General features: G+C 43.3%; 1 protein-coding gene across 1 annotated transcript in view; it reads left to right on the top strand.

The window, feature by feature from the left end:
* LONP2 (lon peptidase 2, peroxisomal) overlaps positions 1-15780 on the top strand; it is a 139601-nt gene that overhangs the window by 3610 nt on the left and 120211 nt on the right. Inside the window, exon 2 of the mRNA XM_029075905.2 lies at positions 9570-9804. Within this exon, the coding sequence (XP_028931738.1) occupies positions 9570-9804 (235 nt within the window). The remainder of the gene's footprint in view (positions 1-9569; positions 9805-15780) is intronic.

Here is a 15780-nt window from a genome sequence, read left to right as displayed (position 1 = left end):
GGTGCAGGGAAGTTAAATGACTTACCCATGGTCACTCAGCAGATAAGTGGTGGAGGCAGGATTCGAGCCCAGGTCTTCCTCACTCTCAGGCCCGTGCTTTATCCACTGGACCATACTGCTTTATAGAGAACATCGTAAAACCAGTATTGGTAATGCAGTTTCTGGAAGCTGGCTCAGGGAAAGAACCTTGGCAGACAAAGTACAGAAGCAGCATGGCTCAGTGGAAAGAGCCCGGGCTTGGGAGTCAGAGACCATGGGTTCGAATCCCGGCTCCGCCACTTGTCAGCTGTGTGACTGTGGGCAAGTCACTTAAATTCTCTGGGCCTCAGTTACCTCATCTGTAAAATGGGGATTAACTGTGAGCCTCACATGGGTCAACCTGATCACCCTGTATCTCCCCCAGTGCTTAGAACAGTGCTCTGCACCTAGTAAGCGCTTAACAAATACCAACACTGTTGTTATTATTGTTAAAGTAATGGCCAAGTTTTCCTACTAGCTCATAAGTTGCAGAGTGAGGACATTTCAGGGGCTCATTGGTTTTGGAAAAAACTTAATAGGTCATTTACTCCAGCCCCTTTTTCTGAAAAATCTCTACAGACAGAACCAACACCCTCTTTCTCCCAGTGTTGCACAGTTTCTAGGGAGTTCCAAAAGCTAATCAAGGCTTTGAAGTAATTTGTAAATTCACAGATTGTGGTCATCCTCAGTTCATCCTGCCCCTCCATTTTTATTCTTGCCACATCACCCCATTCACCCTAGACAAGTGCGTAGGTGACCTTTGTCCATATTGGGGATGTCATTCTCCAGACAGATATCTGTGTGTACGTGTATGCATGTAAACAAAAGTCTCTTGAAGACTTGTAGACTGATGAGCCTGTTGTGGGCAGGGATTGTCAGTATTTGTTGCTGAATTGTACTTTTCAAGCGCTTAGTACTGTGCTCAGCACACAGCGCTCAATAAATACCATGAATAAATAAATAAATACAATCAATGAATAAATAAAGTCTTCCCGATCTTGTTCCATGTATGGAACCCAAATTGGTCTCAACACCCCTCCCATTCACACTGAACTGCTGTTGAATATAGTGAAATGATAACTTCACAATTTCCTTGCCTCCTGTTTATAAAATTCACCATATTTTCTCCACTAAAAATGATATAGCCTGTTCTAAAGCAGGTGTTTTCTTTACATCATGTGGAAGAATTAGGGAGGGTTTTGTCAATGACACCCTCTTCTGTTTATGCATGTGGAAACTGTTAAAACAAGGCAAGAATACTTTATTGCTAGTTTTCCTTAATGCAGAGATCATCAAGAGCTCGATCTCAGCCTTATAGAAGAACTGCCTGAAATTCATTCATTCAATAGTATTTATTGAGCGCTTACTATGTGCAGAGCACTATACCTAGCGCTTGGAATGTACAAATTGGTAACACAGTCCCTGCCCTTTGATGGGTTTACAGTCTAATTGGGGGGTAAGGGCTATTTAACTTCAGTATGGGCAAGTAGGGCCCAGTAGAATGTCAGGCTGCTTTTGGGAGACCAAAAAAAAAGAACTGATATCGCCAGACTTTTTAATTTTTCTCTTAATTCAATTCTTAACCTTGAGAAATACACTTCAGACAGACAAGTCTCTTTATTTTCATTCCATGGATAGGCTGTCTTAAAGATCCCTAACCAACATCGGCTATTTTTTGTGTATAGTTGTGGCAATGGGTTAAAGGGTATTTATCTGGGTATTAATGCAATTCATATTAATACCTGATTTCCCAAAGTGAGAGGGCTTTACTGATACAGAGCCAAAACACTTAAAAGTGGTTTACAGGGTCCAATCAGTGATGGGGGGAAGGGAAGGCGAAGGTGAAGGGAATTATAATAATGTTGGTATTTGTTAAGCGCTTACTATGTGCAGAACACTGTTCTAATCATTGGGGTAGATACAGGGTCATCAGGTTGTACCACGTGAGGCTCACAGTTAATCCCCATTTTACAGATGAGGTAACTGAGGCACAGAGAAGTTAAGTGAGTTGCCCACAGTCACACAGCTGACTAGTGGCAGAGCTGGGCTTTGAACCCATGACCATAAGATTACAGATCTAAGGTGATTGGGGATGACAGCTGGGAAGAGTTGGACCCAAGAGAGCTCAGAGTGGAAACACAGGCCAAGCTAATCAGTGAGGGGGTGGTGGAAAGGGGTTCTCCTGGGTGTCCTCCCTTCCCCCTGGGCCACTATGGATCCCAATTGTTGAACTCTTCCCAGTACCTAGCACAGTGTTCAATAAAAGCAATATGAATGACTGAATATGGAATTAGAAAAAGATTTAGTTGTTGGATGCAGGAACAAACCAAGTTAGCATTGCTAAATCTCACCTCAGCTCAGCAGCGAAAACTAGGGAGAAGCTTAGCCATAGATGTCATCATTGTTGATGATATGTATTGAGCTCCTACTAAAGGTAAATGACTGCACTAAGTGCTTGGGATATGCCAGTCTCCCTCTGCTCCCCTTTCTGCTCTTCCTCAAAGCTTTCCTGTGTTATTTCTCATCTAGTCCTTTGGCGAGGCGGGTGTCGATTTGTTAGAAACTCCTGAGTCGCATGCAGGAATTTCTGATAGCCAAGATCATTGCTCTCTGAAAAGAGACAATACTAATTACGGTATTTGTTAAGCACTTTTACTAAATGACAGACACTGTACTGAGCACTTGGGTGGAGAGAAGCAAATAGGATTGGGCACAGTCCCTGTCCCATAGGGGGCTCACAGTTTCAATTCCCATTTTACAGATGAGGTAACAAGCCCAGAGAAGGAAAGTGACTGGCCCAAGGTCACACAGCAGGTGGCGGAGCTGGGATTAGAACCCATCATGTTCCGACTCCCAGGCCCGTGCTCCATCCACTACAGCATGCTGCTTCTCATGAATAACACAGTGGGTAGAGTAAGGTGTGATAAAATACGAATAAGTAGGTAGAGTAAGAAAACATGCAGAGACTTCTTTACTCCCCATCAGGATTTATCAGATTTTCTGAGATGTTTATTTTAGAGCATTTCTCACCTTTTTATGTCAGCTGTAAATAGTCTTGCAAACCCTGTGGTTTTTTTTTCCTTTCTTTTTTTTATGAATGCAGAGTAAGCGTAATAATTGTGGTTTTAAGCTTCTACTCTGTGCCAAGCACCATACTAAGCTCAGCGGTTAGGTAAATAATAATCGGATCAGACACAGCCCTGTCCCATTCATTCAGTTGTATTTATTGAGTGCCCACTGTGTAAAGAGCACTGTACGAAATGCTTGAGAGAATACAATATAACACAGACTTGCCTGCCCACAAAGAGTCTAGATGGGAGACTAGAATATAGCCATAAACAGACACATTCCCTCTGGCTCATGGTCTGAGAGGGAGGAGAACAGGTATTTATTTGAAAGACCTTTTTACAGATAAGAAAACTCAGGTAAAAAGAAACCATGACTTGTCCAAGGTCACCCAGCAGGCAAGAGGCAGAACTAGGATTAGAACCCAGATCCACTGATCCTCAGGCCTGTGTTCTCTCTATTAGGCCACAGATTTTTTCACTCTAAATTAAGGGGACAGCTAGAGAGAGGAGTGAGAGTCTGCTTATCTCAAACAGCTGTAAACTCCTTGTGTCCTATTAAAGCTAGTGAAAAAATTCAGGATCATTTCTTCATTTAGTACTGATTTCCTAGCGATTGTTTATTTGGGGGTTTTGAGATTTCAAAAGCAACTAGTTCTCTTAGATTCCAACAGTCAGAAAAGGGCAACTAATATCGTATATATGTAATAATATGTAACAGCATTTAAAAAAAAATCAACATAATAATAATAATAATAATGTTGGTATTTGTTAAGCGCTTACTATGTGCCGAGCACTGTTCTAAGTGCTGGGGTAGACATAGGGGAATCAGGTTGTCCCACGTGGGGCTCACAGTCTTAATCCCCATTTTACAGATGAGGGAACTGAGGCACAGAGAAGTTAAGTGACTTGCCCACAGTCACACAGCCGACAAGTGGCAGAGCTGGGATTCGAACTCATGAGCCCTGACTCTAAAGCCCGTGCTCTTTCCACTGAGCCACGCTGCTTCTCCTATGGTGACAAAATATTTAGGTTTTACTGTATTGTGAGTGGGTGTCAGAAAAACAGAAAATGAAGATCGAAAAGGTTTAGGAATGAGTGCCATAATATCAATATGCAGTGTAGAACAAAATATTGCAGAAGGAGAGCGTGATTTTCCTACTCAAATATTTTGACTAATTTCAGCTTTTTCCCTGGACATTTCAGTAGTAAAATCGTATCTTTATTAGCCTTGATCCTTAGATATAATCAAGGCTTATGAACTAGGTAGTGCTCGTTTTAACAGAAAATGTTACGTTTCTTCAGACATGAGGGTACTTGCCCCCTCCCAGCCCCATGGGACTTACGTATAGATCTGTAACTTTATTTGTATTGATGTCTGCCTCCCCTCCGGCCCCCCAGATTGAAAGCTGGTTGTGGGCAGGATGTGTCACTGTTTATTACTGTATTGTACTTTCCCAAGCGTTTAGTACAGTGCTGTACACATAGTAAGTGTGCAATAAATGCAGTTGAATGAATTAATATTAAGCCAAGAGACATGCATTCATTTGCAGGAAGAGATTTACGTCTCCCACAGAAATGTGTAATTTTTCCTTAATTTCACAGGCGCTTCTAGAAAGGCAAAGGTCAGGATAACTAAATTTGAGTTACGCTACACATTGCAAAATGTTTTAGAAACAGAGAACATCAGCCATTTTCGCCTGCTTGTACTTTGGTAATAATTTACTAGACAAGGTTGCAACTACATTTAAGAAGTGCTTTGAATTACGCCCACTTTTAGGTAGTTGCAAATTCACATTGAACAGCAAAGGGAACACATTTCTTTAGGAAACTGTTCACCTTTGCCTAGGCTGTAGAACGCTTTCAGTGTTCTAAAAGCACCTGTCTTTCTGGCAAACTTTCTGTATCCAAGTCTTTGCTGCAAGTTCAAGAGAATTGAATGTGTATAAAGAAAAAAGAAGCAGCAATAAATGCTAGGATAGATAAAGTCCTAGTTTATCATGAACTGGCTAGACTACTGACTCAACCTCCTCTCTTGTCTTTGTCCTCGTCCCCTCTCCAGGCCAAACTCTAATCCATGTCCGCCGTCCTTTTTCTAAAGTATCTTGCCCTTGAGAAACAACGTGGCGTACTGGGGAGAGCACGGGCCTGGCAGTCAAAAAGTCAGGGTCCCGACTCTGCCATTTGTCAACTGTGTGACTTTGGGTGACTCACATCACTTCTCTGGGCCTCGGTTACCTCATCTGTAAAATGGGGATTGTGACTGTGAGCCCCTCGTGGGACAGGGACTGTGCCCATCCCGATTTGCTCATATTAACCCCAGTGCTTAGTACAGTGCCTAGCACATGGTAAGCGCTTAACAAATGGCATAATTATTGGACATGAGTATGGTTTTACGACTCTCCCACTTCACTCCCCTCCGACCCTTCAGTTCTTACCCTCCCTCCATCTCTCCCTCTTCAAATCCACTAGATCATGGCTCTTCCCGTCCTCTAAATCATCCTGAAATCCCACTTCCTCCAGGAGATTTTCACCAATTCATTTTTCTTCTCCTAACTTGTCACCACTGGAAGCACTCACAGCAACTCATAACACATTTGTACATATCGATTTGTAACGATGCTCTTCTGTTTAATTTATCCACCTTTCCATTCTGCTTTTCCTTCTATATGTAAGTTATTTTTGGTCTATCACTCTTGTAAGCTTATGCCTTTTTCCTCCCTCGTTCTCCAAAAGACTTAGAACAGTGCTCTACATGCACTAAGTGCTCAATAAATGTTATTGATTGATTTCTATGCAGTAAAAGGATGATTTTAAATTGAAGAGACTCTCAAAATTTTTCAAACTCTTTAAATAACACTGTGAACATATAAGTTTAAGAGCAGGCTCTGATTTTACTCTTGTTTGCAAAGAATCACCATCTCAAAATGTCACTTACTGTTGGTGGTGTCCCTCCAAACCTCCCAGTTTTCGCTCAGAAAATAATGAGGAATAAGATGTATTCTAGCAGCTTCGTTACCAATTTCAGATAGAAAACCATCCACACTGAAAACCTACAATTTTTCTGATTAGGAGGAAAAGCAAAATATAAATCCTGAGTATTTTTTTCTTTTACTTGGAACATTCTCCTTTACAGCTATGGTTAAAGCAGTTTACCTTCTCCGTCCTGAAAACTCCCACAAACTTCCCCAAATATGAAGTATTCCAGCCCCAAGCCCATCTCAAGAGTTTTAAACGTGTCCTACCTCAATCCACCTTCAATTCTAGTTTGTGAATGCTTTAGTTCAGGAATCCTGTTCCTTGACTGTTGGAGTTTCCTGTTATATACGAGACAGTGTGCAAGCGTAATACTGTGTAAACACATTAATCATGATCTGAACCAAATTAGTGATTTGATCAATCTGTGCATTTAATTGCTCCTACTCTGGGTTGGGGCTAGCTGTCAAAGTCCCTTTTTTCAGGCAAGTTGGAGTTGACTGATCATCGTCACCACAGTCACTTGCGAATGACGTGCTGTATTCTGTATGTCTATAGCAGAGATCTATGACTAGTTTGTGGACAGTAAAAATTGTGGTGTTAGGAGTTTGCTATGTGTCCAGCATTGTGCATTAACACGGGGATAGATACAAGAGAATCCAGGTCATTCACAGTTTATGTCCCGTGTAGTGATCGCAGTTTGAGGAGGCAGATGAACAGGTATGTAATCCCATTGTAGCTGAGGAGACTGAGGCACAAAGGATTTAAGTGACTTGCCCAAGATCACACGGCAGGCAAGAGGTAGAGCCTGGATTAGAGTCCAGGTCCCCTAACTCCCAGATGGGTGAAATTTCTATGAGATCGTGCTGCTTCTGTTTTCAAATTAGGGTAGTTAGTCATAAGCTCCTTTTCTGTTTTAATCATTCATATATGTTGAGCGCTTACTCTGTATGGAACACTATACCGGGCACTTGGAGGAGTATAGTATAGCAGTGGACATGGGACTGGACCGTGTCCAACGAGATTAACTTGTATCTACCCTGCACTCTATACAGTGCCTGGCTCATAATAAAGCGCTTAACAAATAGCATAAAAAGAACCAAAAAACAGTTGGTAGACTCATTCCCTACCCACAAGTAGATTGCAGTTTAGAGGGGAAGACAGACATTAAAATCAATTATTGATTTTTTCTTATAATGGCATTTGTTAAAGCACTTTGTGTGCCGACGCTGTACTAAGCACTGGGGTAGGCATGAGCAAGGGGCTCACAGTCTTAATCCCCATTCTACAGATGAGGTAATTGAGGCACAGAGAAGTGAAGTAACTTGCCTGAGGTCACACGGTGGGGCCGGAATTGGAACCTAGTCGTTCTGACTCCCAGTACACACGCTCTACCCATTATGCTACTAGGATATGTATGTAAGTGCTGTGGGTTGAGGTGGGGTTGAATAAAGGGTACAAATCCATGTGCAGAAGTGATGCCAAAGGGCGAGAGAGTGGGAGAAATGAGGGCTCAGTTGGAGAAGGCCTCCTGGAGGAGATGTGCTTTTAAATGAAGGATCTGAATTTGTACACATTTCAAATCTCTATTTCCAGTTTAGGCTGGCCTGAGTCAGAATCCCACTGGAGGTTGTTTTCTAGGCCTGAACTGAAGAAGCGTTCCTCAGACAGACTGTAGAGATTTCCTGGAGGCTTACGAAGTAGCCCTTAGGGCCTAAAGGAAACCCAAACAGTCATCAGTCAACCAGCCTGTACTGTTTATTTCAGTGCCTGAGTGCAGAACATGGTACTGAGTGATTGAGAGAGTACATTAGAGGTAGTAGACACATCCACTAGCCTCATGTAGCAGCACAGTGTATAGAACCAAAGAAGATTGCAGAACCACCAAAGAAAATGAAACCAAAGAGTTATACAATCTGTAGTGTTTCCTCCCCTTACCTTGTGTCATGAAACCTCATTAGGGAGAAGGGGAAGGGAAGAGGATAAGAAAAGGGGAGGCGACCGCAGAAGGTAGCCCCTGGGGGGGGCTGTCAGCACTGGGCACTTGCACCAGGATTTGTACCTTTAATCACCACGCTGATGTATACATTTGTAATTTATTTCTATTAATGCCTGACTTCTCCTCTAGATTGTAAACTCTTTGTGGGCAGGAAACTTATCTAACAATTTTGCTATGTCGTACTCTCCCAAGCAGAGCAGACAGTAAGGTGCTGAATAAATATGATTGTTAGATTGGTTGATAGCAGTACATGCCTGGGGACCTCGCCGATTGTGGCAGATGGTTGCCAGCCCCAGAAGGCCATAGATCTGGTCCCCCCTGTTTGGGGTCCAGGCCCGTGCCCCTTTTTGCTAACCTTCTCACTGTATTTCGAACTTGTCTATCTCATCTTCAACCTCTCGCCCATGTCCTGCCTTTGGCCTGGGATGTCCTCCGTCTTCATATCTGACAGGCAATTACTCTCCTTTCAAAGCCTTATTTAAGGCACGCCTCCTCCAAAAGGCCTTCCCTGACTACGCCCACCTTTCTCCTTCTATCCCCTCTGTGTCGCCCTGACTTGCTCATTCCCTGCTCCCAGCCCCACAGCACTTGCATACATATCTGTAATTTATTTATAGTAATGTTTCTCTCCCCCGGTAGACTGTAAGCTCATTGTGGGCAGGAATTGTGTCTGTTTATTCTTGTACTCTCCCAAGTGCTTACGACAGTGCTCTGCACACGGTAAGCACTCAATAAATACGATTGAATGAATTGGACTGGAGAATCCTTGCCCAGATCTACCCAGAAAGGGAGTTTTCCTCTTCTTGTGACAGCTTGAGGGTGGGGCAGTCCCTCTCACCCTGGCTACCCCCTTGCTCTTGGGCTGTTTTTAAGCCAGTCCCTGTCCCTCTTCCCAAAGGCTGTCTCTCTGCCTTGGGAATCATAGAATTAGAAAATCCTGAGGCTTAAAGAATTGTGTTCAGATTCTGTTTTGCTGAACAAAAATTGGTTTAGCGTATACTTTCAGTTAAGCACAATTTCATGTTAAATACCTGAGAGCGCTAAGGCATATCATCATTTTTAAAAAAGAATATGAAAGGGTAATGCTTATATGACATGGGATATAGGTCTTGGACACAATAATGATGTACTTAGGGGACCAGATTTGAAGTTTGAATTTGCAAGGGATAATCACAGTTGAGGACACTGCTGCCCTGCCTTCTGTTTGGTCCTCCTAGGCAGTTGTAGCGGCATTTGGCAGGGGGGTAGAGAGGTGAAGATGCCGTATATGGGATCTTGACCTGGCCCTTCCAACAGCCAACTGATGAGAACTAGGTCTTGAAATTACGATCCAAGGGCAATTTTCACTTTCCAAACATTCTTGATGGTGTTCGATTCCCCTTATGTTGTTACCGGGCATTTTCTCAATGAAGTAAATAGACAGGTAAGATGACCTGGCGTCGCGGAGAGGTTCTGTGTTGTTTCTGTGATTATCATTTGCCGGTAACACCAGCCTTTGGAATGTTTTTCAGGATTGGGACAGCCGCATTGGCCGTTCAGGTAGTGGGTAGTAACTGGCCCAAGCCCCACTATACCTTGCTGATCACAGGCCTCTGCCGTTTCCAAATCGTACAAGTGCTGAAGGAGAAGCCCTACCCCATTGCCGAAGTTGAGCAGTTGGATCGGCTCGAAGAATTTCCCAACACATCGAAGTCTAGAGAGGAGCTGGGAGAACTGTCCGAACAGTTTTACAAATATGCAGTACAGGTGAGTGGCTTTAGTCTTTTACTTCAAGTCTTTATTCTTCCATCAACCTCTCTGCCACCCTAGATGGTGGCCTGCTGTTACTCGATGGAGTTTCAAGATAGCCTGAATTAAATTGGCTCGAAGAGGGGTCAAGTGTTCTGTTGTGTTCTATTTCTGGCCTCCTGTGTTCTCATATTCAAAGGTTATCCAGCATGAACTAAAGAAGATGAGATTTGATAAGGTAGAAGGGTTTGTGTTCATGTGAATTTTGAAGCCAGTGGTAAGGTGTTTTTGCTCGATGATGTAGGAAGGGATGGGTAGCCATTGGAGGTTTTTGAGTAGTGGAGAGACATGTACCGGGTGATATTTCAGCGAGATGATCTGGGCGGCAACATGTAGCCTTGAATGAAGTGTTGATGTTGGAGGTTGAGAGACAAGTGAGGAAGCTAATAAAGGAGTTTAATCAGGATATGATGAGACCCAGAGCCAGTGTTGGTTGTGTGGATGGAGAGGAGAAGGTGGATCTGGGAAAGAACCTTGGGGAAAAAGCAGGATTTAGCAGTTGACTGAATGGGAGAGTTGAAAAACAGAGGAGTTGAGGATGATTTCAAGGTTGCAGACTCCTGGAACAGGGAGAGGGTGATTTAATCAATCAGTTTTATTTATGGATCATTTACTGTGTTCATTCAATTGTATTTATTCAGCACCTGTACTAAGCGCTTGGGAGTGTACATTATAACAATAAGTGTAGACATTCTCTGCCCACAATGAGCTTACAGTCTAGGGGACGGCAGAGGGGGAAATATTAATATAAATAAATAAATTACAGATATATGCTCAAGTGTTGTGGGCTGAGGGGTGAATAAAGAGTGGAAATCCAAGTGCAGCGGTGATGCAGAAGGGAGCCAGGGAAGAGGAATGAGGGTCTAGTTGGGGAAGGCCTCTTGGAGGAGATGGGCCTTCAATAAAACTTTAAAGGTGGGGGAACTGATTGTTGGATATGAAGCAGGAGAGCGTTCCAGGCCAGAGGCAGGACGTGGGCGAGATAGACGAGATGGAGGTACAGTGAGTAGATTGACATTTCAAGAGCGAAGGGTGTGGGTTGGTAAGGAATTTCTGTTAGAAGAGGTGGATGGGCAACCACTGGAGGTTCGTGTTCACCCCACCCTCCACTCCACAACACCTATTTATATTGTCGGTCTCTCCCCCTAGAGCGTAAGCTCACTGTGGGCAAGGAATGTGTCTACCAACTCTGTTATATTGTACTCTCCCAAACACTTAGAACAGTGCTCTGTACAGTAAGTGCTCAATAAATGTGATGGATTTAGTGCTCCTCTTTCCCAGCGTGGCTCAGCGGAAAGAGCCCGGGCTTGGGAGTCAGAGGTCATGAGTTCGAATCCCGGCTCTTCCACTTGTCAGCTGTGTGACTTTGGGCAAGTTACTTAACTTCTCTGTGCCTCAGTTACCTCATCTGTAAAATGGGGATTAACTGTGAGCCTCACGTGGGACAACCCGATTACCCTGTATCTACCCCAGCGCTTAGAACAGTGCTCTGCACATAGTAAGCGCTCAACAAATACCAACATTATTATTATTATTATTATTCCCCAGTCAGTTTTGATCTATCATGTCTCCTCCATATGTTAATCAACTAATGGAGAGAAACTGGAGACAACTGGGTAGACAACTCACTCTAGTCTGGAGAGGCATGATAAGAGGGAGATGGGGTGATAACTGGAGTAAGCCTTGGGGTCAGTTTAGCACTTAGATGTTTATACCTATCCTCAAGGTTTATGTATATATTCGATTACCTTATCCTGTTGTATTCCCTCTACTACCTGGTGAAACTCCTTGAGGGTACAAATCCTGCACCTTCCTACGTGAATGTGATTGTTGTATTTCATTTTGAGAGTCATAGGAAATGATATAGCCTGGTTTTGAAAACTGTGCACGGCCTAGCCTTGCACTATTCATTCTGATTTTTGCTATTTCATCCACAAGGCTATATATTATCAATAAGATTTTATTCTTAGAACTATAGAACTAGAAGGACGTTAAGAAAGCAGACTACCCCCACACTTCAGGTGTGGGCTTAATCTGAGCTGGAAAGCCCAGACTCTTATCTCCAGGCAGGATTCAAGACTGATGGTGGTTTGTTTTTTCAAAAAGGATAGCTAATGTTGTATGCTCCATTCCCTCCCTCGGTGTCTGTTACAGTGTCTTTTCTTGCTGATAGGCAGGAAGTTCTAGTGTCCAAATGAAATACCTAGTGATATAATTTAAGTCCTTTTTATTCTGCATATTTGTCAGTGGACATGGATAACTGGTCCCCACCCTCTCTATGCAAATCTTTATTAATGTCTTTCTAGACTGTAAGCTTGTTGTGGGCAGAGAATGTGCTTTTTTATTGTTGTACTGTACTCTCCCAAGCTCTTAGTATAGTGCTGTGCACACAGTAGGCACTCAATACATACGAGTAAATGAATGAAGAATAAGAGTTAGTTGTCCCTCAGCCTCCATTTTTCTAAGTAGAACATTATCATTTCCTTTAACTAGGCAACCAAGGACCTACTTTTCAACCCTTTAATTTTTGCAACCTTTCTCTGAAACTTCTCCAGTTTCTCCACATTCTTTTGAGAGTTTGGTATCCAAAACTGAACCCAGGACTGTCATAAGGGTCTAGGCTAGTAGAATTGATTAGTTCCCAACTCTTGCATGTCACAGTATTGCTTATCCATCCCAATTCCACGTTTTTGTTGTTTTGTTTTTTAACGGTATCTGTTAAGCGCTTACTCTACACCAGGCATTGTACTAAGCGCTGGGGTAGATACAAATTAATCAGTGACCCCCATGGAGCTCACTGTCTTAATCCCATTTTGCAGATGAGATAACTGAAGCACAGAGAAGTGAAGTGACTTGCCCAACATCCCACAGCAGACAAGTGGCAGAGCCGGAATTAGAACCGAGGTCCTTCTTACTCCCAGACCCAGACTATCCCAGGCTGGATAGTGCTCTATCCAGTAGGTCATGTTTTTTCTCTTATTGACATTTTAAATTTGCAGTATCATATTGCTTACTCAAATTCAGCAGTTGGTCAACCCTAACCACCAGGTCTTCTAGCGGTACTTGCTTCCTCCAGCTAAAGCATCCCTGCAAAGTACCTTGGCAACCCTTGTAATAGAAACTTCCACAACAGAAGATTCTTGAATCATTCCAGTTTCTTATATTTTAGCTTTATCCATCCATATAAAAAAAAATCAAATCAGACACAGGGCATTTCATTACTTGTCTACCCCAGTGATGTGTTGAACAGATGTTTCACCAACTTGGTTGAAAAGCTTGGAGGAAACTGTTTTTTTAGCATTATTGTGTAAGACCAAAACCCAAGCTGAGAGTATTCACTTTTACTATATTTGGAGAGCATTCCCAGATCAAGGGAAACCCCAGTTCAAAATGCACAAGATAGAATGTTTTACTGAGACTATTGTTTTGTTTTTAAGAGCATTAGTTAAAGTTGAACAAGAATACTATTGTTGAAAAGTTTGCCGAAGTTAGTGTTAATAAACATTTTGATAAAAAGAACACTGAGATATATGATTTTATCAAAATGCTGAGAGTATAATCAGAGTTCTTGAGCTTTTTTTCTTTTGAGCTAAATCTCAATCAAAATTACTAAAGACCTTTAATTTCTCTCATCCATTTCTTTCCTTGGAACAGAATCCGTGCATATAACTTGAGCCAGAAGTCATTTGTTAGCATATTGTCATCGCGGGCCAATATTTATTGAGTGCCCTTTACTGGCTAGAGAGGATTCCGTAAGCTTTTGAACATACAGAAGTTGTCCCTCCCTTCCCTTTAGTTGTTTGCACATGTCAAGATTGGACACACAACTCCAAGTGGAAGAACTCAGGCAACCGTAACTGTCAAAAAATCAAAGGGTGATAGAGCTCGAAGGGACCCGGAGAGATCATCGATCTCATTTACCGCTCTCCTTTCAAGCTCGACAGTACCTAAATGGGCCTCAAAAGATCAGTCAACGCATCAATCAGTGATATTTGTTGAGTGCTCACCGTGTGCAGAGAAGCTTAAAAAATCTCTGGAGAAGAGTCTCAACCTGCAAATGTTCTCTTGGCTGCCCGAATGTAGTGCGGCTTTTTGCCTTTCTTCACAGTGCGCACTGAGGAAGGTCACAGTCTTTTTGAGCTCTGCAGCAGTGAGTTGAGACTAAATGGAATAGAGCTTTCTGTTTAGTTGGTGTGTAATTATCACCCGCTCCTTCCTTCCCCACTGTGGACCCCTCAATTCTCCATGAATTGGAAATCGAGGAGAGAGACTGAAGCAGCGTGGCCTCGTGGAAAGAGCTCGGGCCTGGGAGTCAGAGGACCTGAGTTCAGTCGCATTTATTGAACATTTACTGTGTGCAGAGCACTGTACTAAGCTCATTCATTCATTCAGCAGTATTTATTGAGCACTTACTATGTGCAAAGCATTCTACTAAGCGCTTGGAATGTACAATTTGGCAACAATCTCTGCCCAATGATGGGCTCACAGTCTTGGGAAAGTATGATAAAACAATAAACAATCATTCACCACCCACAATGAGTTTACAGACTAGAGTGGGGGAGGCAGACAATTCAAATAAATAACAGATATGTACATAAGTGCTGTGGGGCTGGGAGGAGCACTTACAACAGTGCTTGATTCATAATTATTATAAAAATAATGGTACTTGTAAGTGCCTACTATGTGCCAATCACTGTTCTAAGCACTGGGGTAGACACAAGTCGATCAGGGGCAGTCCCTGTCCCCCATGGAGCTCACAGTCTTAATCCCCGTTTTACAGATGAAGTAACTGAGGCCTGGAGAAGTTCAGTGACTTGCCCAGGATCACACAGCAGATACGTGGTGGAGCTGGGATGAGAACCCAGGTCCTTCTGACTCCCAGGCCTGTGCTCTATCCACTGAGCCACACTGCTTCACATCGTAAGCACTTCACAAATACCTTTTTTTTTTTAAAAAAAAAAAAGGCCAGTTTCCTGGCCACACAGTTATTTCCAAACAGGCGGAATGGAAGTGTTTCCCTAAATATGACCATTTCTAGCAACATTTTTTTCTCCCAGAGGCACAGGGGCATGTGACTTTCGAACACACGTGTAGCCTTATATGACTAGCCAATGCATAATATGTTAGAGTGGGGGTTGTCCACCTCTGGCTTGCGAGATGTATGCGATCCTTCTCGGAACTAAATATGGCACCGCATAGACCAAGCCCACACCAAGAAAGAGTTACCTCGCCCCACCCCCGCTCAGGGGTCTGGTGGCCCTGGTTTTTCTTGTCTCATCAAGCGCAAGCCTTCTGCTTGGGCATTGCATCCCCCTCCCTCTCAGGCCCATATGAACTTTCGGGCCCCACAGAGGATCCAGGGATCCCGCGAAGGCTACTAGGAGTCTGCCTAGAGGCATGTATGCCAGGCTACTGTCTGTTTACTAGCCCTGTTTTTTTGTGGTATTTATTATGTGCCAGGCACTATAGTAAGTACTGATGTAGATTCAGACTAATCAGATTGGCCACAGTCCACGCCCCACTTGGAGTTTACAGTCTCAATTCCTATTTTACAGATGAGGTAACTGAGACAATCGGAAGTGAAGCGACTTGTCCAGAATCACACAACAGACATGGTGGAGCTCGGATTAGATCCCATCTCGTCTGACTCCTAGGCCAATGCTCTTTCCACCAGGCCAAGCTGCTGCCTCCCAGGGTGATCGCGGCTCAGAAAATGGTGGAGGAGTAAATTTATTTTACCAGCGGTTTTGAGGGCAAAATGCACCCTGGCCGCAGCACTTTCCCCACCGCCTTGGGCTGCGGCTGGATTGGGAAAGCCGAATCCTGCCTGTTTGCAGGACAGAGAGTCTCCCTTCCTCCTCATGTCACCCCTCCCACCCAAAACAACAACTCACCTCCATCCCTTCAATCAATCAATCGATCAGTCATATTTAT

Source organism: Ornithorhynchus anatinus, chromosome 11 (genome assembly GCF_004115215.2).
Source record: "Ornithorhynchus anatinus isolate Pmale09 chromosome 11, mOrnAna1.pri.v4, whole genome shotgun sequence".
Taxonomy (NCBI): domain Eukaryota; kingdom Metazoa; phylum Chordata; class Mammalia; order Monotremata; family Ornithorhynchidae; genus Ornithorhynchus; species Ornithorhynchus anatinus.
The sequence above is the reverse complement of the archived record's forward strand: the minus strand, read 5'-3'. Positions and strand labels throughout refer to the sequence as shown.